Source organism: Lepus europaeus, chromosome 3 (assembly GCF_033115175.1).
Source record: "Lepus europaeus isolate LE1 chromosome 3, mLepTim1.pri, whole genome shotgun sequence".
NCBI classification, from domain to species: domain Eukaryota; kingdom Metazoa; phylum Chordata; class Mammalia; order Lagomorpha; family Leporidae; genus Lepus; species Lepus europaeus.
The window spans coordinates 148,584,502-148,611,131 of NC_084829.1; the positions used below are offsets into that span (position 1 = coordinate 148,584,502).

General features: G+C 39.6%; 1 protein-coding gene across 5 annotated transcripts in view; it reads left to right on the forward strand.

The window, feature by feature from the left end:
- STXBP5 (syntaxin binding protein 5) overlaps positions 1 to 26,630 on the forward strand; it is a 228,252-nt gene that overhangs the window by 94,733 nt on the left and 106,889 nt on the right. For all 5 annotated transcript variants that reach the window (XM_062186890.1, XM_062186892.1, XM_062186893.1 and 2 more), the window contains exons 8-9: positions 6,192 to 6,315; positions 17,883 to 17,961. In XM_062186890.1, the coding sequence (XP_062042874.1) occupies positions 6,192 to 6,315; positions 17,883 to 17,961 (203 nt within the window). The remainder of the gene's footprint in view (positions 1 to 6,191; positions 6,316 to 17,882; positions 17,962 to 26,630) is intronic.

Below are 26,630 nucleotides of genomic sequence, written 5' to 3' on the forward strand. Positions count from 1 at the left end.
GGTTGGACTTGGTGGTCTTTGTCTGCCTGTGGCATCCAAGCTAGAGTATTTTTATCTTGGGACAAGACATTAGAAAATTATTTTCCTGGGAGGCCATATCTACGATCAGTATAGTAGTGCTTACAGGACAATGAGCAACCTTTTTAGTAAGCATTGTTACATGATCCTCTGTTGTCTTTAATGAGGAAGAGATAATATGGATGTGTTTCAAATTGAGAAGAAATATATGTAGTCCAGTCAAACAATTATGTGAGCAGGCCTGAGCAAAATTGAAGTACAGTCCTGCACAGCTGGTGATGGGGCGGAAGGTAGCACTAAGTAATTTAGCAGGAGTGGAAGTGGTATAAATCTGAAATTGCCATGTGTAACTTGTTCCTGTGGCTAGTGCAGATGCAGGACAGACATAAAAGAGCAGAAGAGATGAGATTATAAGGAAATTCATCATGGTGTATGGAAGAAGGAGTGAGACAGTAAGAGAAGATATAGAAAAGTATAGATTTCAAAGGGAGTGAAGTCTGAGATGGTTCCCTGGAGGTGTAAATCTTCAACGTCTGAAAGGGGCCAGGAGGGGTGGAAGGGCAAGGAGTGTGTTTGATATTCCTCCCACAGAAGTTGTAGAAAGAGGCGGTAGTGATATAAGAGAGGCTCAGCACTTAACTGGTGTTAGAAATAGCGGTGGTAGGGTGGTCACCAGTTCTCGGAGATGGGTTCTGAGTTTTCTGGCACCATTGGTAGTGGAACTTGAGTCCAGGTAAACTTGGCTGTGAGTGGCCCTGTGGGAGTAACTGTATAATGAGGGGGAGAATGCTTAAGGTGGGTAAAGTAGGGGGAAACACTTAAGGTGGGTGAAGTGGACCCAATGGGGTATTCCCTGTAACTTTGTTGCTGTAGGAGTAGTAAGAATAACATGGTAAGGTCTGGTCCATTTAGCCTGTAGTTTAGTGGGAGTAGGGGGCAAAGTGGGGTTTGAAGAGGACAGGAAAACCTCGGCTTCCACTGTTCTAAGAGGGAAACTGAGGTGGTTGGACCTAGAGCTGGGCAGTAGGTGTCTGTGTATTTCCATAACTCTGGAAATATCTGAGGAGAGGTGAGGGTAGATGGGGAAGCAAGAGTGGAGATTGAGAGTGTATAGTTGGAAGAACCACGGGACATCCATACGTCAGTTCAAAAGGTGAAATATTGAGAGGTTTTTTTGAAAGAGCCCTCATATGGAGCAAGGCCATTGGAAATATTTAGTCCAGTCTAGATGAAGCTCAGGGAGAATTTGGTTAGAATGTTTTTCAGTGTAAGATTTGTCCTTTCCACCTTTCCTGAGGACTGGGGGTGATAAGGAATATGGAAATGCCAGGGGATGTTGAGCTCCTTACTCAGTAGTTGAGTTACTTGTGATGTAAATTCAGCACCATTGTCTGATTGGAGAGAGGCTGGGACCCCAAATTGGGCAATAATCTCCTGAGGTAGAATGTTGGAAACTTTCAGTGCCCATTTGTTAGCAGCAAGGTATCTACCAGTACCAAAAGATACTGAAAGCACCGTACTCTGGGGATATGAGTGAAGTCTATCTGACAGAGGCTGACAGGTGTCCTCTGGTTTGATGGGAGGGGAAGGGTGGATGATGGACATTAGAGTTAGGGTTTGTTTTTTGACATATAGACCAAAAAGAGGTGAGCTGATGAAGATATTTGGTATCTTCTGGTGACAGAAGAAGAGCTTATTTGACAAACAGTAATAAAGAAGAGGGTGTATAGATTGGTGGTCACCAGGTGTATGGGTATTACTACTACTGCATTAATAAGATAGAGGTATTGTGCCAGATGGAAGGACCAATTAGGCTTTTTAACCACCAATATTGAGTGTTATAGGGGGAGTCAGTCTTGCGTGGCAAGCCCTGGTGGAGGAGTTTAGAAATTACAGGCTTTAGACTCAAAGGTAGAAAGAGGTAAGAGATATTGGGGGTGGGAAGGAAATGTGGAGGAGTCTTGTAATTTGATCTGGATGGGAAAATGGTGGGCTACTACCTTAGGGTGACTAGTATCCCATACCCTCTGGGTTGACAGTGGATAGAGGGCCTGAGATAGTTAGGGCGGCTGGACCAGAATCATCTTGGGGAGAGAGCAGTAACAGGAAGGGAGGCAAAGGCGAGTTAGGGGACAGGGACAGTGGCTGGAGGGTGAAAACCACCTGAGCACCAAACTGTGAGAGTGTCTCTTCCCAGGAAGGGAATAGGACATTGAAGTATAACGAGAAAAGAGTTGGACAAGGGCATCATATTAATTATGCAGAGCATGTCGGAAGTCTGTAGGGGTCTGTAAAGTTTCCCTCTACCGCAGCTATGGAGGTTGAGGCAGCAGAGATGGGCCCCCGATACTAAGTAAGGACTGAGAAGGTTGCTCTTGTGTCGATAAGAAAAGAAATTGACCTACCTGCTACCGTCACAGTTGCCCTGGGCTCCCATGAAGTGATGGCTGTAGCTGAGTAGCAGGAGTCTGGGCTCCCTGAGTCCTCAGTAGCCAGCTCTTGAAGGTCAAACTGGGGCATGTGTGGGGTAGATGGCCTACTGACTCAACGGACAAGAGGACAGTCCACTGCCCGACGGACCTTTTGGTGACATCTAGGACAAGGACACGACAGGTCTTGAGGATTGGGGCATAGTTTGGCCCAGTGGCCCATTTGGCCACACCAAAACATGGACCTGGAGGACTCCTGTGGCTAATGGGACTCCAGTGGTTTGCTAGGTCACTGGAGGCAGTGGGTTGTTGAAAAGCCTTGGCCAGCACTTGGAATTTTGTCTTTTGGGCTCCCTCATCCCTCCCATTGTATACTTTAAAGGCCACCTCTAGAATTTCTGCCTGTGGGGTTAATGGGCCCTTCTCCAGCTGCTTTAACTTCGCCCTGATATCAGGGAAACCCTGAGCAAAGAAATGGCTCATGCTGAGGCCCCGAGCATCAGGAGATTCTGGGTCTAGGTTGCTGTACTGGAGAAGGGTCTGTTGAAAGGCAGAAGGGTTTTTCTTTTTATTTTGAATAACTTTCCTCAGTTAATCATAATTTACTGCCTTTCTGGTGGAATTTTTTGAGGCCAGCCAATAAACAGGGAATGAAATGATATTTGGCTGTTAAGCCACTGGGAGAGTTGTAATTCCAGTTGGGGTCCTGTTCTGGGATTGCATTTGCTCCTATGGGATGGGCAGGGTTGGTGTGATGAGGCTCATCAGCATGGAGATGAGCCTGTTCCCAAACTCACCTTCATTCTTCTGGAAGGAGGGTGTTGGAGAGGATCCTAAAGACATCGTGAAAAGTCAGATCATAGGACTGGGTTAAATATTGAAACTCCTCGGCCGGCGCCGTGGCTTAACAGGCTAATCCTCCGCCTTGCGGCGCCGGCACACCAGGTTCTAGTCCCGGTCGGGGCGCCGGATTCTGTCCCAGTTGCCCCTCTTCCAGGCCAGCTCTCTGCTGTGGCCAGGGAGTGCAGTGGAGGATGGCCCAAGTTCTTGGGCCCTGCACCACATGGGAGATCAGGAGAAGCACCTGGCTCCTGCCATCGGAACAGCGCGGTGCGCTGGCCGCAGCGCGCCTACCGCGGCGGCCATTGGAGGGAGAACCAACGGCAAAAGGAAGACCTTTCTCTTTGTCTCCCTCTACTGTCCACTCTGCCTGTCAAAAATAAAATAAAAAATAGAAATAAAAAAAATAATAAAAATTAAAAAAAATATTGAAACTCCTTAATGTATGACATTTTCTTAGAGGTGAAGGAACCCATTTTTTGTTCAATTGGTGAGAGATCAGCAAATGAGAAAGGAACGTGGACCCTAACTATGTTCTCCTCTCCCACCACCTCTCAAAGGGACAACATGGAGGCTGGCTCCCTAGCTGCCTCACAAGAGTAGTGGCTCATGGACTAGAGGAACAGGGAGTCGAGGGCTTGAGGGGGTGGTGTCAGGGTGGGAATAGTATGCTTACTCAGTGTAATGGAGGAGGGCGAAAGTTGACACTAGGACTGGGTTTGAGATAAGCCAGGGGAGTAGAAATGGACAAGGGCCAGTTCTAAGATAAGGGTGACCAGGAGACCGGGTGAGTGGAAACAGATGCTGCCTCCTGGAATTCTTGGGCGGGAGAGGGAGGTATCCACGAGACAGTGATAGCCGGAGCAGATGTTGCCGGAGTGGAGGGTGGGCTTACTCGAGCAAAGGCTTAGCGGCCTTGTCGAGGGAAGGCTTAGCAACTTTGTTTCCTTTTCAATTGGAGCCTCCCCCCCCCCCCCCCCCCGCAGTTGAGATGCAGGTGACTATGCTGGGGCCTGAGCAGGAAGGGGCTGAGTTGGTGCCTGTGGTGGGGCAGTAAGGTGGAGTCTTACCTGCAGAATTGAACATGGAACAAAGGGGCTTTGGCTCTGGTGCTGGATCTGTAGTAGGAACCATAGCGGCCAAGAGGACCTGAGCCAGGGAACATGAGATACAGAGAGAAGGTTTAGGCTGGAGATAGGAGAAAGCTTAAACGTGGAGAATCTCCTTCCACTTTCCCAAAACACTCACAAAAGTGGTAGAGATCATGAATAATATCGGGATCAAATGTGCTGTTAAGCTGCCTTTTGGATTGGTTATTGAGGTCATACATGGGCTGCACCTGATTACTAAGAAAGATGAGGTGATGGCGTTTGAGATCTGGGACCAATTTGAGAGGAACAAGATTATTTAGGATATTATTTAGGAGACAACCGAGAGAGTCGGATTCCAAGAGGGATAAGGAAGCTCCCATAGTGACCTAATGGGTTGGTCTGGCAGACAGCAGGCGTCCCTAAGATTACAGCGGTCCAACCAAGAGAGTAAGGGAGCAGAGGGGGGCCGGTGCCCCGGATTACTAGGCTAATCTTCCACTTCCGGCTCTGGTACCCCGGGTTCTAGTCCCGGTCGGGGCGCTGGATTCTGTCCTGGTTGCTCCTTTTCCAGTCCAGCTCTCTGCTGTGGCCCGGGAGTGCAGTGGAGGATGGCCCAAATCCTTGGGCCCTGCACCCGCATGGGAGACCAAGAGGAAGCACCTGGCTCTTGGCTTCGGATTGGCGCAGTGTGCCATCCGTAGCGGCCATTTGTGGGGTGAACCAACGGAAGGAAGACCTTTCTCTCTGTCTCTCTCTCTCTCACTGTCTAACTCTGCCTGTCAAAAAAAAATAATCCTTATTAAAAAAAAAGGAGAAGAAGGGAAGAGGGTAGGAGCCATTACCCACACCCACTGGACCCTGAGACGTAAGGCTGTGGAAGGGTAGTAAGAGAGTGGAGTTGTCACTCATGCCCACTGTTACCCGAGGCATAAAGTGTGTGAGAGTTATGGTGCCTGGTACCAGGACTTTGAGAAGAAGTAGAGCAGAACCACAACCTGAGGTAGAGGTCCCTGTGGGAAAATACCCCATTCCCTGTCTTAACTCCACTTCCAGTCTAGCCCCCTGCTAATGTGCCTAGGAACACAGCAAAAGGTGGGCCGAGTGTTTGGGCCTCTGCCACCCACATGGGAGACCTGGAAGAAGCTCCTGGCTTCAGCCTGGCCTGGCCTCTGCCATTGCAGCCATTTGGCGAAGAACCTGCAGATGGAAGATTTCAATATCTCTGGCTCTGGCTCTGGCTCTCGCTCTCCCTCTCCCTCTCCCTCCCCCTCTCTGTAACTCTTACTTTCAAATAAATAAAAAATAAATAATTTTAAGAGAGTGTTTCAGTAATCACTGTGAGAATTAGGGAACATGTTTTCAAACTTTACCTGAGGTACTTTTATTGAACTTCATTCCAAATCTACATTTTGCTTCTTGAGATTTTAGTTAATTTTAAAAATTTATTTTAATTTGTTAATGCAGCTAGTTTTTCCAATGGGATACTGGTTTTAATAACATGGTAACTTATGTTTAGGTGTGGTTTATTTTAATAAACTATAAGAATACATTTTGTTGTCCTGATCTTATCTGTAGTGCTGTGACACACACATAACTTTCTTTTCTAAGTAAAGTGTAAAATAAATTAAAAAATTAAAGTCTCCATGAGACAATCTCATTTGTGTTGCAGGAGGGCTAAATTATGCACCTTAATATAAATGTGCTTCAGCTTTGGAAATATAAAAAAGTTTAAGTTGAAAGTTAATTATAAAACAATTTATGAATAGTTTGACATTTAAACAAATTTGAAAAATTCTTCACCCTTATTTTATAGGCTATACACTCTGTTGCTTGGCATCATGAAGGAAAACAGTTTATTTGCAGTCATTCAGATGGCACCTTGACTATATGGAATGTGAGGTCCCCTACTAAGCCTGTACAGACAATCACTCCACATGGTAAGAAAGCTTAAATTTTAAACATTATCTAACTTATAGTGGACAATAAATGGTTTTGTTTGAAACTGCATTTGGATTTGTATCTTTGATTTTGAAGATTAGGATGAGTTTACTTTCATCTATCTTACAGTAACATACCTAACAAACAGATTATAAAATCTCAAACTTAGCATATTTACATTTGAAATTGAAAATTTGAACTTAGGGAAAATGAATGTTATCGTCTGAATATCCTTTGTTCAGTCATTCAGAAAAGCAGATTGTATTGTGAGTAATGTAGGGCTTTAAGCATTTGTCACCTTAAAACGCTCACCTACAAGTTGCTAGTGGTTATATAAGTGTGATTCAAACACTTGGAACTCTATTGAAGGTACTTGTATACATTAAAGTGTTGCAACACAGTACTCCAGTTTCGATTATCACTAGGAAGGTTCATAGGACTCAGCATATAGTCGCACTCAGTGCTGTGATTTGTTACAAGAAAAGTACATAAAGGCATAATCAGTAAAGGGAAAAGACATGTGAGATGTAATCTGGAGGAAATTGGGCTCAAGCTTCCAGGAGTCCTCTCCCCATGGAGTCACACAAGACATGTTTAATCCTTTTCTCAATGACTTATTACTACACATGTGAAATATTGTCTCGCCAGAGAAACTCACTCAAGTGCAAGATTCCAGGGTTTTTCCTGGGGTCAGTCAGCTGTAAGCATCCCTCTACTCTTGCATGTTCCAAAATTCTAGGTTTCAGAAGGAAAGCTAGTTGGGTTCAGCATAAATTGTTTTTGTTGTGCCAAACCATTCAGGTGTAGTGAGCAACCCTTATCATTCAGGGAATAGTGAAAGCCATATGGAAGTTATTTGGGTTCCCAAATACCAGTCAGGGACAACCATGCACACTGATCTTTCTAGGGATAGCAGTTTCAGCCTTGGAATGCTAACTCTTTTCTGCACAAGTCGTATAAATAAAACCTAAAATTTTTATTAGGGTGTTTATTAAAAACAGATTAGGAAGGTCTTTTTCTTGCTTTAGAATTTGTATTTCTTTAGTAATCTGCATTATACCTCCACCCCAAGAGATTGCTTCCTGACAAGCTTAAGGAAATCATATTAAAGGATATGTTCATGAATTTATATTTTATTGAAAATAATTTTTATAGCTTTTGCCAATATCCATTGCTTGCTCAAATTAAAGAAATACTAAAATTAAAACTTTTTCTAACAATATAGAATTTGAGCTTTTTTTCCCTTATTTTATGTGAGGAAGAATAACAGTTCTTGAAACCATATATGAGAGTGCCTCAAAGAAACTGTAGAAAATGAAATTGAAAAATGTTTACTTTGATGCAAAATTATTTTGAGATCCATGTGTATGAGGAGTCTTTTTAGAAAGTTCATTTTAATGAGTATTATGAAAAAACTATGCATGGATTTCAGTTTTTTTGCACCAAAACAAACATTTTTAATTCTGATTTTCATGAACATTTTGACGTACTCTCATACTAGACTTCCAATTTTTGTACATTATTTCTTATTTAAATTTACCAAATAGTTGTTCAGGTATCTTAGTCTAGAAAAACATTGACAATATTAGTTTGATTGCCAGGAACTGATTTTATTTTAAGACTTCTACTAGTACTTTACTGTGACATTTTAGTGTTAGGGTATTTAGTTTTGAAAATGGGTTAAATTGAGAAATCTGTTCAGAAGACATAATGTTAATCAGCATAACATGGTATTTTGAAGCTTGACAATTTGTGATTTGGACTCAGTTCCATAGCTTCTGGCTTTGTGACATCTGGAAAGTCAGTTAACATTTCTAAACCTGGAGATGCTAGTGAAAATTCAGTCTTCTCATGTGGGTATTAAAAGGGTTGTATTTATTCATTTAAAGGATATTTATTCATTGTACTATGTATTAGGAACTGTTCTAGGCCCCTGTTCGAATAGCCAATCTGTAAGTGAAAGTATCTGGAAATTATGTTGTAAGAGCTATGTCATGGTCAAAGAAGTTGCAGGTAATGTTGAATTAAAATTGAACATTTTTCTTCCCTGTCTCAATGGATGATTTTTGACTACCTAAGCAAAAAAAAATATGGTAGTCTTCTTTACTGTACTTTTTGTGAATATGAAGAAACATTTGCCTGGCAATGAAACAGCTGGAATCTAATTCCAACATTGTTACATATCAACTGCCTTGTGGAGATAATTTCTATTCTCTGAAAATTAATTTCATCATTTGTAAAATATCATTACTAAACCTGGATAATTTATAAGTGTAGCTTTTTGTGAATAGGAGAGTACTTCAAAAAGTTTGTGGCAACATAGAATTAAAAGACCAATTAAAGGTACAAAAAATTTGAAAGCCATCCATGCACTTTTTTTAGTATGTTTTTTCATGAACTTTATGAAGATCTTTTGTATATGGAAATGAAGCAGAATTTTATTTGGATTGGCTATAGATTCTGCATTCCTATATAATAAGTCTAAGGATCAGCTCAACTTTCTCTTTTGGCCTGTTTCTTTCCTATGGCAGAGAGGCTTTAATTACTTTGGAAGGAATAAATTTGATGACTTAGACACGACTCAACATTCTTACCTAGAAGCAGTCATCTTGGTCATGTGATTTTTCTGGGCTAGGGTCCCATAAGACCTCCTCAGTTGCCATGGGGTAGAGATTATATGTTACAGCCTGAGATTCTTCTCTGATTGTTAGGTGACTGCCTAAGGAAATGGAGACGCTAGCTAGTCAAATTCAGTAGGCATTCACTATAGGAAGTGATATTTTAAATTTAGTTTCTGGAGCTTATTCATCATTGCAAGCAAGCCACTTATCAAGGAATAAACCAAAATTAGGAAACTTACTCTATTAAGAATTGCAGAAGAAAAAAGTTCACAGAAGCAAAAGTCAGTATATTATATTAAAGATGAGACACACAAAGAATTCTGTTAATTACTTTTGGGAGTCACCTGAAGCATAAAACACTCAATAAATAATAAGACTAAAGCTCAGTTCCTTATATTAACTTTTCCCTGATTTATATATTGGAAGGAATCACCAGGATCCATAGAGCATATCAAATAGAGCTTTTATGTAAAAGCAAAAATATATGCAGTAGGAGAAAGAGAATGTAAGCAAGCATTCTGAGACATTCCCTGTGCAAGCTGGCCACAGGCACTTAGTTGCACACAAGGACTGTGCTAAGTATCCTCCAGTTTCACCTGCCAGGATGTGACTTCTGAAGAACTCAGCAGAAAACTCTCAATGGGACCCCTTAAAATGATCTAGCCAGTCTTACCAAATCAGTTAGGCTAGTCACCTTCGATCACTGGGCTTTTACCAGGTAAGTTTGGGACCTTGAACCACACATCAGAAATCCCAGTGTGCCTATCTTGGTGAAGAATAAAATTCAGGCATTCCAGGTCCCCAGTTTTAAATCAGTTTTATCTCCACACACAGTAGGGAAAGAACATTGTTCTTCTCCATTTCAGACTGGTATTAGTAATATGAAAGGTGTGGGTCTCAGGTCTGTCATTTTATTTTTCACAATGTCACTATCCAATAGAAATGTAATATGAGCTATATGTAATTTTTAATTTACTAATAACCATATTAAAACAGGAAAAAACAGGTAAAATCAATTTTAATAGTAAATTCTATTTAATTGAAAATGTCAGAATATTATTTTGTCATGTAATCAACCTAAAACATTGAGACATTTCACATTCTTTTGCTTTGTAAAAAGACTTTGAGATCTCATGTGTATCTCACCCTCACAGTATGTCTTAACTCAGAATGGCCACATTTCGAGTGCCCAAAAGTGATATGCACCTGGTGGCTACCAGTTTATAAGTGAGAAACAGTATACACTTGAAAATATCACTTTAATGAGTAGTACATCAGGTGAACTGGTTGAAAAAAATGGCACCCAGTTGGAAAGCTATTACACTAGTAGACAACAACAACAAAAAAATATTTTAATGTGACAAAGGAAATAAGAAAAAATGAACATGTATGGATGAGATTCTGTAATTAATATTAGTAGGGCTTAGTCCAATTGATGTCTGAGTAGTCTGGTGAGAAGAGGAAAGTGAAGGCTTGTAAAACACAACAAGAAATCAGATGTGGCATAGGAGTTTTATGTGACTAGTTAAATGAAGTTTTATAATGAACCAAATCTTTTCAATTAGTTGTCAGAGCTGTTTACAGGTAATTGAACAAGGACATTATTTTTGCTGTTCTGGTATGTACCACTTAAGAACTTTTTTTTTTTTTAACTTTTATTTAATGAATATAAATTTCCAGTGTACAGCTTATGGATTACAGTGGCTTCCCCCTCCCATAACTTCCCTCCCACCCGCAACCCTCCCCTCTCCCGCTCCCTCTCCCCTTCCATTTGCATCAAGATTCATTTTCAATTCTCTTTATATACAGAAGATCAATTTAGTATAAAGGTTTCAACAGTTTGCACTCACATAGACACACAAAGTGAAACATACTGTTTGAATACTAGTTATAGCATCAAATCACAATGTACAGCACATTAAGGACAGAGATCCCGCATGAGGAGCAAGTGCACAGTGGCTCCTGTTGTTGACCCAACAAATTGACACTCTAGTTTATGGCGCCAGTAACCACCCTAGGCTGTCGTCATGAGTTGCCAAGGCTATGGAAGCCTTCCAAGTTCCCCGACTCTGATCATATTTAGACAAGGTCATAAAAGACAGAGTGAGGATAGTAACCAATGATCCTAACAGTGGCATTAACCAGGTTTGAACAATTATGCAGCATTAAGTGGGGAAGAGGACCATCAGTACACACAGGTTGGGAGTAGAGCCATTGGTGGTAGAGTAGAGGTTATGATTACGAAGGAATGAGGCCCAAGTACGCTAGACAGGGTCTAGAACAAAGGACAGAGTCATTATTAGAGGAGCTAAGAACTTAAAGGGACACCTAGTGGTAAAGTCTGGAGATCCTCTGAATTTTCTTTGGATTTTTATGTTCTTTATGGAATTATACATGTGCCATATTACTTGATATAGAAAGTGGTTAGTCTAGGAGTAAAGATGAATAGATTAATTTTTCTGGACTACCAGCAGTAATTGATGACCTGATTTAAAATACTTAAGCTAGAATATGCACATCCAAGAACCTATTGCTTTCCAAGAAAAATCAGTGTAGAACAATCATTGCAAAAACAGCAACATTTCTGATTTACAGAGATAATAAAACTACTGTATTAGCATCCTTTCAGGTGAGATGAAAGTAAACTTATCAAGGAATAAAAGACTGCTTTATATATATATATATATATATATATATATTTTTTTTTTTTGGACAGGCAGAGTGGACAGTGAGAGAGACAGACAGAAAGGTCTTCCTTTGCCATTGGTTCACCCTCCAATGGCCGCTGTGGCCGGCGCGCTGTGGCCAGCGTACCGCGCTGATCCGATGGCAGGAGCCAGGTGCTTTTCCTGGTCTCCCATAGGGTGCAGGGCCCAAGGACTTGGGCCATCCTCCACTGCACTCCCTGGCCACAGCAGAGAGCTGGCCTGGAAGAGGGGCAACCGGGACAGAATCCGGCGCCCCGACTGGGACTAGACCCCGTGTGCCGGCACCACAAGGCGGAGGATTAGCCTATTGAGCTGCAGCGCTGGCCTGCTTTAGATATTATTATAAGTCCAAATGGGGCTGCATTGTGACACAGCAGGTTAAGCTGCTGCCTGTGATATCGGCATCCCACGTGGGCACTGGTTTGAGTCCAGCTACTCTGGTTCTGACCCAGCTCTCTGCTAATGCAACTGGGAAATCAGTGGAAGATGACCCAAGTCTTTCAGCTCCTGCATCCACATGGGACACCCAGATGGAATTCCTGACTCCTGGCTTCAGCCTGTCCCAGCCCTGGTACTTGCAGCCATTTGAGGAGTGAACCAGTGGATGGACGATGTCTGTCTTTCCTGCTATCTGTAACTCTACCTTTCAAGCAAATAAATAGATCTTTTAAAAAAGAAAAAAAATATTAATCAATGAAAAAGTTAAGAATTTTGTACCTAGTCAGGTTTTACTGAAGTTATACAAGCTCAGACTTGCAAGGGTTTGTTATACCATCCAGTGCCCTTCTTTAAGAACTGTTGGGCAAACTAAAAATTGATGATGAATATTGAAATATGTGAATATTTCAGAATATATATAACAAAAAGTTTTGAAAATAAATGTAAAATTTGAGTTTGTGATCTCAAGTTTTGTTAGTCTGACACTTTCATTAGAACTTTGCATGGTAGAAGAAAGATAAAGGCCTCCTTCAGGGAGAATATTTAAATTCTTTACTAAACAGGTCACAATAGAGGTTGAGATTCTTAATATGTACCTTGGACAGCAAAGGATTACTTTTCAGATTTAAGCCTCTCTTTTTCCACATTTGTCTCTATCTCTCTTTTTTCCTTCTCAATTCTCTCTCCTACCTCAACAATTTAGTCCTCTCCTCACCCCTCTCTCACTCCTAGTCTTTTCCAGATATTTGTTCTGGTGTTCTGGCTACCTCTATCACTAATCATTTCCTGGTTCTTTTAAATTGGGGTGCCTGAGATTCAAGATTGAACTGTACCTTCATTTCTTTATAAGGTGGGGAAAGACATGATCCACTAGGATTTTACATTAAGAAAGGATTAGATGCCCCATTACTGATTTATAAATATATTTATAAACATTTAATATGATAAAGATGATATTTCATATCAGTGAAGAAAGAATCATGGTTCAGTGAATAATGCTAGCATGTACATTCATATGTTAAAACATTAAATTAGGGGCTGGCTCACTTGGTTAATCCTCTGCCTGAGGCGCCGGTATCCCATATGGGCACCAGGTTCTAGTCCCGGATACTCCTCTTCCAGTCCAACTCTCTGCTGTGGCCTGGAGGGTAGTGAAGGATGGCCCAAGTGCTTGAGCCCTGCACCGCATAGGAGACTTTGGATCAGCACAGCGTCGGCCATAGCAGCCATGTGGGGAGTGAACCAATGGAAGGAAGACCTTTCTCTCTGTCTGTCTCTCTACCTGTCAAAAAAAAAATTTTTTTTTAAAAATTAAATTATACACTTAAATTATGTACACTTTATTGTTTGGCCATTATAACTCAATAAACTATAAAATAGCACTGAGATGATTGATAATTAGGGGAAAAGTACCTTCCAAATACCAAAATATGTATTAAAAAATAATTAAGTGTAATAAATGAAACTATAAGCTAGTGTAAAAAAGTGAAAAAAATTATGTTTTTTGGTGTGGAGAAGAGCTCTTAAAGCATAAAACCAGTGAGAAGAATGACAATAAAAAAAACACTAGTAGTTTTTTCATATAGTGCATGTATCATAAAACATAAATGGGATGATATCATAGCAATCCCTACCCACTCATCCTTGCCCTGCGTTATCAGCCCAATCCCTTTTCTGCTTCACCAGGTAAGTTGTGTAAAAAATATTTTTAAAAACATTTACATTAATGCACACACATACATCTAAATGTAAAAGGTTTTTCCTGGTCATTGTTTTCCAAAAATTAGGATTGTGTTAGTCTTAATGGCATCTTACTTTTCTTAATCCACTGTACTTTAGAAAATTGCTCTAAGTCTGATATAGCTCTTTTTCTTTCATTTTTATGGCTGTGCACTAATTAATTTTATCAGTTTATTTAGCTGTTTCAAATTAATGTGCATTCACTTTGTCTTCAGTTTTTTTTTTTTTTTTTTGACAGGCAGAGTGGATAGTGAGAGAGACAGAGAGAAAGGTCTTCCTTTTTTGCCATTGGTTCACCCTCCAATGGCCGCTGCGGCCGGCGCATCGCACTGATCCAAAGCCAGGAGCCAGGTGCTTCTCCTGGTCTCCCATGTGGGTGCAGGGCCCAAGGACTTGGGCCATCCTCCACTGCCTTCCCGGGCCATAGCAGAGAGCTGGCCTGGAAGAGGGGCAACCGGGATAGAATCCGGCGCCCCAACCAGGACTAGAACCTGGTGTGCCGGCGCCGCAAGGCGGAGGATTAGCCTGTTAAGCCACAGTGCCGGCCTGTCTTCAGTTCTTAAACTCTGCGAATTATGCTGTAGTTATCATCGTTAGGTACATTCGTTAGAAGTTGTCCTTTTTCCCCCGTGGCATAAATACTTAGGAGTGGAATCACTACTTCTAAAAACTGAAGAGTTGTCTTTGCTGCTATTTTCAATAAATGTCCACAAACTGCTTCCCAAACTCTATCCTTCCTAATTCAGCAGTGTACACATCTGAGTCTGAGCTTTTCTTTGTGAGTAGTTTTTTTTTTTCCTTTTAAATTAATTCTTCCTTATGCTCACTTGTTATAGGTCCATTTAGAATGTCTATGTCTTCTTGAGTCAGTTTGATTAATTATATCTTTCAAAGAATTGTTTCATCTGAGGTATCTAAATTGTTTACATACAGTTGTTTATTGTATTTTTTTGTTTATTGTATTTCTTTATAATTCTTTCTTTAATTTTGTAGGATCCAAAAAGATTAGAAATCTATGCATATGAGGGGTTTTCAAAGAGTTCATTGAAAATGTACATTATGCAAAACTATGCATGGATTTCAAAATTGTCTCGCATCAGTATGAACTGATTTTTTTTAAGATTTATTTATTTGAAAGTCACAGTTATAGAGAGGCAGATGCAGAGACAGAGAGAGAGGTCTTCCAACTACTGGCTCACTCCCCAGATGACTGTAACAGCCGGAGCTGAGCCGATCCAAAGCCAGGAGCCAGGTGCTTCTTGTGGATCTCCCTGGATATCAAGACTTAGGCCATCTTCTACTGCTTTCCCAGGCCATAGCAGAGAGTTGGATCTGAAGTGGAGCAGCCAGGACTAGCACCAGCACCTATGTGGGATGCTGGCACTGCAGGCAGCAGCTTTACCCACTATGCCACAGTGCCAGCCCTATCAATATAAACTTTTAATTCACTTTTCTATGAACTTTCTGAAGTACCCTATACTATCCTCTGTAACATTTCCAAGTCCTGTGATTTGGTTCCTCTGTCTTTTTGGGGGGATCAATCTAGATAAAAGTTAGGGTTAGGGTTAGGATTAGGGTTTAGAGGTAGGATTAGGGTTAGGGTCAATTTTTATTGTTTCTTTTTTTTTTTTTTTAAAGATTTATTTATTTGAAAGTCAGAATTACAAACAGAGAGAGGAGAGGCAGAGAGAAGTCTTCCATCTGATAGTTCACTCCCCAATTGGCTGCCAACGTCCAGAGCTGTGCCGTTCTGAAGCCAGTAACCAGGAGCTTCTTCCAGGTCTCCCATGTGGGTGCAGGGGCCCAAGGACTTGGGCCGTCTTCTGCTACTATCCCAGGTGCAGCAGAGAGCTGGATCAGAAGAGGAGCAGCCAGGACTAGAACGAGTGCCCATATGGGATGCCAGTGCTTCAGGCCAGGGCGTTAACCCTCTGTGCCACAGCCCCGGGCCCTCTATTGTTTCTTTTCAAAATGCCTTCTGAGTTTTTGTTTCTTTTCTTTAATGCTAGTGTGGTTTCCCTTTTTTTTTTTTTTTTTTTTTTTAAAAAAAAAAAAAAAAAGCTTTGTTTATTTGGGGGGCCAGCACTGTGGTACAGTAGGCTAAGCATCTGCCTGCATTGCTGGCATTCCATATGGGAGCCAATTCTAGTTCCGGCTGCTCCTCTTCTGATCCCACTCTGTTATGGCCTGGAAAAGCATTGGAAGTTGGCCCAAAAGCTTGGATGTGTGCACCCCTGTGGGAGACCTGGAAGAAACTCCAGGCTCCTGACTTTGAATTGGCCCAGCTCTAGCTAATGTAGCATTTGGGGAATGAACCAGCAGATGAAAGACCTTTCTCTTTATCTCTTCTTCTCTCTCTCTACCTCTGCCTCTCAAAGAAATAAATAAAATCTTTAAAAAAAATATTTATTTATTTGAAAGGCAAAATTACAGACAGAGGAAGACAGAGATCTCCTGTCTGCATATTCACTATCAGAATGGCTACAGTTGGGCCAAGCTGAAACCAAGACCCTACTGTAACTCCATCCAGGTCTCCTACATGAGTGACATGTGCCCAAGTACTTGTCCCTTCTTTTGCTGCTTTCCCAGATACATTTGCAGGGGACTGGATTGGAAGTGGAGCAGCCAGGACTTAAACTGGTGCTATATGGGATGCCAGCATTGAAGGTCATGGTTTAACCCACTGTAGTATGATGCTGGCCCCTGAGTTTTCTTTTGAATTTGTCTTTAACTTATTGGTTATTTAGTAGTATGTCATTTAATTTTCACATGTTTTGAGTTTCTCCATTTTTTCTTGCTACTGATTTCTAATTTTGTTTTATTGTGGTTAAAGATCTTTGTATATTCTTGCCCCTTAAATTTAGTGAAGTTTTATTATAGGGCAAAGCATCCTAAAAATGTGTGCACTTAAGAAAAATGAATATTCAGTTCTTGAGAGGAGTTTTAGTCTCCAAATATCTGGACTGATTGGCTTACACTATTGTCTTCTACGTTCTTATTGATCTTCCATTCAGTTGTTCTATCTACTGTTGAAATTGAAGTATTCAGGTCTTTATTGGTTTTTCCTTTAATTTTCTCATTTTTGTTTCATGCATTATGTTGCTCTGTATTAGTTTGTATATATTTGTAACTGTTATGTCTTTCTGATATATAGGCAGAACTTTTCTGGAATATAGCTTTAACCAGATATCCTATGTCTAGGAATTTTATCCTAAGGAAACAATCATTAACTTTTTAATTCGTTAAATTGCATACCTACTATAACACCAAACAGTTTTTGCCAAGAGTGATACGACTGAAAACACAGACATTAAAACCTTTGCTTTCCTGGAATTTACATTCTTGTCAGACAAATAACAAAATAAAGAATACAATAAATGCTATGGAGAAAAAAATAAAGCCATGAAAGAGAATAAGAGGCTTTAGGGTAAGGCTTATATCAGGGATCCCCCCAAGACTATCCCCAAATTTTATAATTTGTCAGAAAAGTTTAATAATCTTGATGATGGTTGATCTCTTAAAACATGGGAAATAGTTGTTTTTTTTATGTACTTTTTAGTTTCTAAAGTTTCTACAATGAACATCTAGAAATAGGTAGCAAATTAACAAACATTTTAAAAAATCAGACATCTTATAGGGGTTGGTGTATTTTAGAAGTCTTTTGGATATTATAATTTATTTGAGTATAAATATTAACATAGGGTTTAATTGAAGATGTGATGCAGATTTATTTCTTTAAAATCAAACTTTTGTTTTCATTTAACAAATTGAAATTCTGTTTTGCTTATGTTTAATTAAGAACATTGGGGTGACTGGCAGTTTCTCTTACTAGAACTTTATATAAATGTTGTTGCTAAGTTATTAATTTTCCTTGCTTTTCAGCATTGCATTTTAAATAATTTTGCTTGCTCATTTAAAAATTCTCATTTTGAATTCAAAATCACTTAAAATATTTCATGATAGATTTCATGATATTTCACTTTCATTTTATAAACTATCAATGTAAGAATTTAGAGAAACTTAGAATTTTAGAATTTAATGCAGGAAAATATATTTTAGGAAAACAGTTAAAGGATGGGAAGAAGCCAGAACCATGCAAACCTATCCTCAAGGTGGAATTCAAAACGACTAGATCTGGGTAAGATTTTTACTTTGTTGCCAATATTCATTGTATATAATTACTCAAACTGCATAGATGGCTATTTTATCATTATTTTTAAAGGCCTACTTTAGAATGGTTTCACCAAGTCTTAAATTTTTGCTTTTTGCTTAATACAAGAACTAAAATCAGTAAATTTAAGATAAAATACTTTGTGTTCTTTCATTCATTCATAGGTCTACAGTATATTTTGGGAAAATTTGATTATTTTTCTTCCCAAACTTCATACCTTCTGTTAGATTAATCTTTGGTATTAATACAGTTTATTCACAAGTGAAAATAAGCAATGCAGAAAAAAAGGATTTAAAATTTAACTTGTTTTTATTATCTATGTTAATTAAGAAAATATATGTATTCTTTAGAAATTAAATCTCATCATAAGAATATTGGGTGATTACAAAAACAAATATAATTTACTGTTAAAGGAAATCTATTATGTCTGAAGACAATTACCATATAAATTAGGTGGGAGAATTATGTGGTTTTTACAATTTATATATCTTATATATTTTTTCTATGTGTCAAATGGCATATTATAAACTATACTAAAGGAAAAAATTAATAAAATGCTTTTTTGAAAATTGCACATCTCTCCCAAGAAGCTCTAGTGTTTATATCTAGTTCCCTAGGAAATTTGTGTTTGTATTTACTATAGCTATTTTAAGAGAGTGAACTTATGAAGTATAGGGCAGTGGTTCTGGGCCCAATAACATTAGTTGAATACTTGTTAGAAATGGAAATTTTCAGATTCTACCCTTGAAATCTCAGTTTCTACCTTCTGAATCAGAAAGTAGGGCGGGTGAGCCACCTGTGTTTTAACCAGATCTGTAGGAAATTCTGATGCGTGTGGAAGTTTAGGATCACTGGTATATATATATTTTCATATGCCAGTTAAGAACCACTGGTTTTTAGAATTGACACACTTAGCTTTTCAATGTATTTTCCCAGGCATATACAGCTCAGCCTTGCTCTCATTTGAGAAAAGACACCACTTCAACTAACAAATCTCAAGATTGCCATTGTTTTTCCCTTTGTCCTCTATACCTTACCACAGAGACCCATAGATACACTCTGTTAGGGCAACAGAATGACCTCCAAGTGGTCTAGCATCTATTTGACTATGACACCCTTCATTGTGTGACCCCTGGCACAGAGTTACCTGATTTCTTTGTGCTCAAGCCTCTTCACTGATGACAGAGATGTATAAACCTCACAGAAGGGGTCAACAGGTAATGGTGGTGCATTAAATCAGATGATCATGTATGCAAAACACTTCATACATTGCTTGATAATTCTCTATAAATGATTGAAAAACCATTTTATGTTAGGAAATCTCTTGCCACCAACTCATTTTTATTTTTCAAATTTGTCCTATGGCAAAGGACTTAAAATGGGAAAACCATGGTAGCAAAAAAAGAAAAGAAAGGAAACCAGAAAAATATCTTTATTTTTAATACAACATAAAATGAATTGTTTGAATATTTAAACGAACAGTGCTAATTGTCTTCTGGTTTCTTAATCTAGTAATTGTTGGAACTTTAATTGACAGCAAAGGTAAAATTCTAGGGAAGATTTTTTTTTTCCTCTGTACTCTGCTTGTTCTGGTTTTCATCCCTAGGTGATATTAAAATCAAATATTAAAATTTGAGAGTTCCAGGTTTCATCAGAATGACAATACTTCTCCATTCATAGAATTAGAAATAAAATATTAAATATTTGGTCTTTTGTAGGCATTTTTAGATACTAAGAAAATCAATGTGATCACCTTCTTATAATGGTTTCCTTTAGTTTGCAAATTTCTTCAAATTTCTTTTTCACTAAATCAAACAGGTTCTTTTTTCTCTCACTTCTCTTTCCTTGAAATAATTCCCTGGGTTCTTATGTTAAAATTGAGAACTACTACACTGTCCCTGCCCACTTAAAGCACTATGTTAAGTAACCTAGGTACCTCTACCTTCTTTCTTTTTATTTTATTTTTATTTTTTGACAGGCAGAGTTAGACAGTGAGAAAGAGAGAGAGACAGAGAGAAAGGTCTTCCTTCTGTTGGCTCACCCCACGAATGGCCGCTACGGCCGGCGCGCTGTGCCGATCCAAAGCCAGGAGCCAGGTGCTTCCTCGTGGTCTCCCATGCAGGTGCAGGGCCCAAGGAATTGGGCCATCCTCCACTGCACTCCCGGGCCACAGCAGAGAGCTGGACTGGAAGAGGAGCAACCAGGACAGAACCGGTGCCCCAACCAGGACTAGTACCCCGTGTGCCGGCGCCACAGGCAAAGGATTAGGTAGTGAGCCGCAGTGCCGGCCCCTCTGCCTTCTTTCTATTCTAGCTGGTATCATAGGCAGGTGCCAATAGAATGTGTTCTATCAGTTCCCCCTGGCAAATTAACTAAATTTTATACAGGAGCCAACCTTCGTTCCTTGGCATCTTCTACATTTTCTTCTCCTTAAATAGAAATCACTCTTGGAAGTAGGATTCCCTCTCATGCTTTATAGCTCAGCATAAATATCACTACTCTAAGGATATCCTAGCCTTGTTGGCAAGATTCTGTCCTGCAGTAGTAATATATTCTCAGAGCATGCAGTATTTTTCCTTTCTAGAATTAGTTGTATGCCTACCACATTGAATTTTCAGCTTGATGAAAGCATGGGACATACCTGCCTCACATCTAATTGTCAAGTTCCTCAAGAAGATAGACAGGGGTATAGAAAAGCTATGAAAAGTTAGCTCTTCCTGATAAATGCATCGTTTAAACTCTGAGGCAAAAATTAAAACTAAAACTAAAAACCAAAATGGAATCATAATGTTATATAGCTTTTGTTTTCTAGTAAAGTAAAGCAAATAAAGCATATATTAGGTATGGAGAGACCAGATTCCCCTTCTATAGGGAACAATGAAAGTAAAATTACTAGAGCTTTTTAATTACAGGGTTTTTTTTTGTTTGTTTGTTTGTTTGTTTTTACAGGCAGAGTTAGTGAGAGAGAGAGACAGAGAGACAGAGACAGAGACAGAGAGAAAGATCTTCCTTTTTCCGTTGGTTCACCCCCTAAGTGGCCGCTATGGCCGGTGCACTGTGCCAATCCAAAGCTAGGAGCCAGGTGCTTCCTCCTGGTCTCCCATGCGGGTGCAGGGCCCAAGGACCTGGGCCATCCTCCACTGCCCTCCCGGGCCACAGCAGGGAGCTGGACTGGAGGAGGAGCAACCAGGACAGAATCCGGCGCCCTAACCGGGACTAGAACCCGGGGTGCTGGCACCGCAGGCAGAGGAGTGAGCTGCGGCACTGGCCATAATTACAGTTTTATTAGGGGCTGGCATAGTGGTGCAGCAGGCTAAGCCATTACTTGCCATGCCAACATCCCATATTAGAGTGCCAGTTCAAGTCCTGCTCTGCTTCCAATTAAGCTCCCTGCATATGTGCTTGCTGCCTGGGAAAGCAGCAGATGATGGTCCAGAGCTTGGTTCCCTTTCACCCGTGTGGGAGACTAGGAAGAAGTTCTGGATTCTTGGCTTAGCTTGGCCCAGCCCCAGCTATTGTAGCCATTTGGGGAGTGAATCCGTGTATCTCTGCCTTTCAAATATATAAATAAATAAATCCTCTAAAAATCACTTTTATTAAAGATGGAACTTTACATAGCTTTACATTTAATTTTTTACACGGCCAGTTTTTAACAGAAAGTTAAATGTTAAGTCAATTCTGTTGAAGTTGTTTCTTTGAGAAGCTAGCATGACCAGATGTAAAGTGAATGGTAGTCAGTAGTGATTAATAGGAGTGCAAGCTCCAGAGCCAGACCCCTGGATTTCACCTCAGCTGTTCACTCTACAGTCTGGGTCAAACTACCTAAGTTTTCTGAGCCTGTGTCTTTATCTGTAAAATGGGAATAAAGATAGTGTCTACCTCATAAAGGTGTTATGACATTCAGGTAAATATAAAATAATTGCAGCATGTTCTTTACACCAGTTGTCTCATTTATCAGATGTCTCAAAACAGCATTTTATTATCTCTGACAAACTTCTAAATTCAGTTATTCTTTCTCTCTTTTTCTTTCATGAAGCAGTTGTACATGTGGCAAAGATGGACAAACCTAAAGAACCTAATAATCTTTCTTACACTGAGAATAATCTTAGAAACACTGTAATTTAATATAGTAATTTTTCCAAAGAGTTTTAGACATTAGGTAATGATGATCCATTAGTGGTTTCTGAAACTAATTTTGTGTTGTTTGTGACCATATATTTTTTAACATATAGTATAGAAAATAAGATTCACTGTGTATTTTAAGGATATTTATAAGCTCATGAAACTTTTGTTCAGTTGTATTTCTTTATGTATCTTATTTACTTGCCTATCAAGTAAACTAAACTTTCTCTATGTCATGCTTAAAATATTTGAAAGTCCTTGATTTAGTGGCTGTAACTGAGGCTTTGTTTTTGTTTTTTAAGATTTGTTTATTTTATTTGAAAGGCAGAGAGAGTTCAAGCACATACTTCCCATCCATTGGTTCACTCCTCAAATGGCCCCAATGGCCAGGGCTAGGACAGGACAAAGCCAGGAGCCAGGAGCTTCTTCTGGGTCTCCCACGTGTGTGGCAAGGGTTCAGGTATTTGGGCCATCTTCCAGTGCTTTCCTGGGCACATAAGCAGGGAGCTGGATCAGAAGTGGAGGAGCCAGGACTCAAACCTGTGCTTATATGGGATGTGTGTGTCACAGACTGCAGCTTAATCCACTGCGCCAGAACACTGCCACCCCTGCCCCCTTTAAAGACTTACTAATTTTAATTGAAAGTCAGAGAAACAGGGCAGGATGCAGGGAGACAGAGATAACTGAGGTTTTAACTGTCAAACTTGATTTTGAATCCTGTCTGCAACTCACTGTATTAGTTCAGCTAGTTGCTTAGTCTCTCTGTCCCTTTCTTTTATAACCTCATTAAAATGAGGACAGTAATCTGTACTTCAGGAAATTCTTCATTATGTATTAAGATAAATAGTATAATGTGTCTAGCACATGACAGTTATTTAAAGGGATTTTCAAGAAGTTCATGGAAATGCATATTTTAAGTATATATGGATTTCAAAAAATTCTTAAAATAACCTTACCTTTTAATTCCATTTTTCCAAGAACTATTTAAAATACCATCATAATTTCTAGTTTCTTTTCTTTACTGCCCCCTTTTATTTTCTCTACTAGATTACATAAGAAATAGGCAGAACCATTTGTTTAGCAAGAAGCAACTTTGGATGGACTTAATTTTCAAACCAACGCTCAAGTAAACTTTTTTAGTGTATTGAGAGATTGCTTTCATCTGCTGGTTTAATACCCAAATGCCTGCAATGGCTGGGACTAGACTAAGACCAGGATTTCAATCCATGTTTCCCACGTGAGTGGTAAGGACTCAGTAACTTGAACCATTGCTGCTGCTTCCCAGGGTCTGCATTAGCAAGTAGCTGGAGTCATAAGCTCAAACTAGGTATTAAAAACACGTGCTGAGGCCGGCACCGTGGCTTAACAGGCTAATCCTCCGCCTTGCGGCGCCGGCACACCGGGTTCTAGTCCCGGTTGGGGCGCCGGATTCTATCCCGGTTGCCCCTCTTCCAGGCCAGCTCTCTGCTATGGCCCGGGAAGGCAGTGGAGGATGGCCCAAGTCCTTGGGCCCTGCACCCACATGGGAGACCAGGAGAAGCACCTGGCTCCTGGCTTTGGATCCGTGAGATGCGCCGGCTGCAGCGGCCGTAGGAGGGTGAACCAATGGCAAAAAGGAAGACCTTTCTCTCTGTCTCTCTCTCTCTCTCTCACTATCCATTCTGCCTGTCAAAAAAAAACCAAAAAAACAAAAAAAAAACACGTGCTGAGACACAGGACACAGATGTCTTAACCAGCATCTTAACTGCTCAGCTAAACATCTGCCTCCAGGGAAACTCTTCAGTGCTTTACACTACACAACATTCGAAGAGTTAGTTTCTATTTAGAAATTGTTGTAGAACCTCAAAAACCTGGGTCCACTTGTCCTCAGTAAAGCAAGTAATCACTTTACTGAGGCAGTAGGAGAAAGTAGGAGTTTATTTTGTAATGCTTATAGCTCAAGCAGTTGGGCATCTGTTGCTCAATTCTCAAACTCTGTGAGTGATTTAGTTCCTGGTTGATTCACAGTGCTTGTGGCCTTCTTTTGATTGGTGAGTGGTAAGAGATCAGTATGTTTCTTTTATAATGTTAGAGCAGGCTGTCTGGAGCCTGTGGATATGTCAGTATTATTTTGACCAGGGTTTATAGTTCTGTGAAACTCTCAGAGTAAAGTCTAGCATTAGTAACAATAAAGGTGATAACTAAATTCTGAGTCTTTGTAACTTTGGGTCTTGTAGGGTGGGAAGGCCTGACCCTTGAGCAATTCCTTAATAATTTAGTGAATTAATCTGTAGCTCAGAGTTGACTCGCAGTCACCAAACTGAAGACTGAGGAACTGAAAACAGAGAAAGGGAAACTGGGGCATGATAAAATCTGCATCAAAGATATTAGAAGTAGGAACTTGATTTCAAAATGACCTCTGAAGAATTCTCACCTTTAGAGAAAGCATCTCTTTGTTTTCGAACCTAAAAGCAAACATTTTTACAGTTAAATACAACAGTCTAGCCATATTCGGAGAATCACATCTAGGAGACTTGCTCTCTTTCATCATAACATTTACTATGGCAAATACCAGCTATTACAATCTTTCTCTGTATAGAACTGCCGAATAAATATTTGAGGGTTTAAGCTATATAGTCTCTGTTGCAACTACTTATCACTATGTTCCAATAACATTTTATTGGACTTCAAATTTCTTACAATTTTCATGTCTTGAAATACTGTTCTTTTGTGGATTTTTCCTTGCTTTTTGTTCTTATACTTCCCATAATATCTTTATCTTTAAGAAAAAGCTTTTGGATTTTGTTTGTGTTTCTTTTCTTTATGGTGCTGGTATTTGTTTTCAAGTGAATTAGAAGGTAAGGTGATTTTTAAAATTTAATTTTATATATGGAACTAAAACTGTACATGAATTACCTGTATTACAACATGGAAAAACACAGGCTATAATAAAAACCCAGAGTACATTTGTGAATTTCTGGTTCTTAAAATTTTTAAAGTATATAAAAGTAAACATTATTACAGTTAAATAAGACAGTGTAGTCCCATTTGGAGGATCAGTATCACTCTCCAACTTTCCTACCATGGTTTCTCCCTCTGCTGCCAGGACCTTTTTTCAAGTGAGACAGTCCTAACTGCCCAAAGCCCAAGAGCAAACTCCCCTGTGCACAAAGATTGCCCTAGAACTTTTCAACAGTAGATTGCTCTTTAATACTTAGGTCTTGCTTAGTGTCAATACTTAGGTCTTGCTTCCTATGTGCCACACACTGTCCTAAGTGCTTTATGCATGCTAAATTTATGTGATCTTAGTTACAACCCCAAAAAGCAGTTATAATTGTTATCAATGTCTAGCAGATGAGGAAACTGAAGTAGAGAAATTGAATTTGCCTAAGATTATCCAGATTACTTAAGTCTGTACTGTTAAACACAGTACACGTCCTTTTTATTGAAACCTATTCTGTTCACATTAAACACAAGTCTGCATGATAATACAGATCCCTCCTAAATTATCCCTCCTAAATTATCTGCTAAAACTGCAGAAAGTGAAACTGACCTCTTCATTTATGAAAGTGTTGACCACTGAAAACAATGTTCTGGGAATACAGATTTGGTAGCAATCTTTATAGTAATACTACTGTTGGTGTTTGTTCTTTTGATTATCCTGAGACCCTCCTCTATTGCCACCAATGTATCAGTATCAGCATTGTTCTATATTCATTCTCCATTCTCCATCCCAAATCTTGCTAAACCCTAGCAGCAAGAAGACAAACTCAGTTGGATGCCATGACCTCTTTCAGGGTCAAAGTGGTTCTCTTTTATGATTTTTACAGTTCTCCCATCCTTACTTATATTTCATCTTACATCTGGAACCCAAGAGCCTTACTTTAATGGTTTGGCTCCTAAGCACAGAGATAAAAAGAAATAGATAAAATGAACTCCTGCTACTTGCATACTATGTGCCTGATAATCTGCTGTGCAATTTGAATGTATTATCTTTCATAATTTTATAGGGGCCCTGTTAAATTTTGTCATTTCTATGTAGTATACAAATATTGATTCTTAGAAAAGTTGAGTAATTTCCTCCAAGCAATGAGAGCTAGTGTGTGAGTCCAAGGTGACGCCAGAGTATTCTCACAGGTGGCATGGGTTAGGATTTACAAGCGACTTAGTTTGCAAAGAGAATTAGATTCTCTTTTATACTTGATTATCTTTTAATAATCTTTAAGCATCAAATCATACTCTACAGCTAATCATAGTGCAATGATAGATTTTTCTGTGCCTCTTACACTAAGTAACCTAATGCAAGTCACTCAGTTACTCAGAGGGCTCGAGAGCATCTTAGCATTTTCAGGCTACAGATTTCATTGTTATTTGATGAGTTTTAAGTTCCAATTTTATGGTTTCCCTTTGTACTCAAGGGAAAAAGCCTGTCATAGATAAAATCCACAGTCATATTTATGTTGACCCTAGTGAGAAAAGCCCTCGTTGAGTTTATGGACTTAAAATTTTGAATGCCTCATCAGTTAACCTCCCCT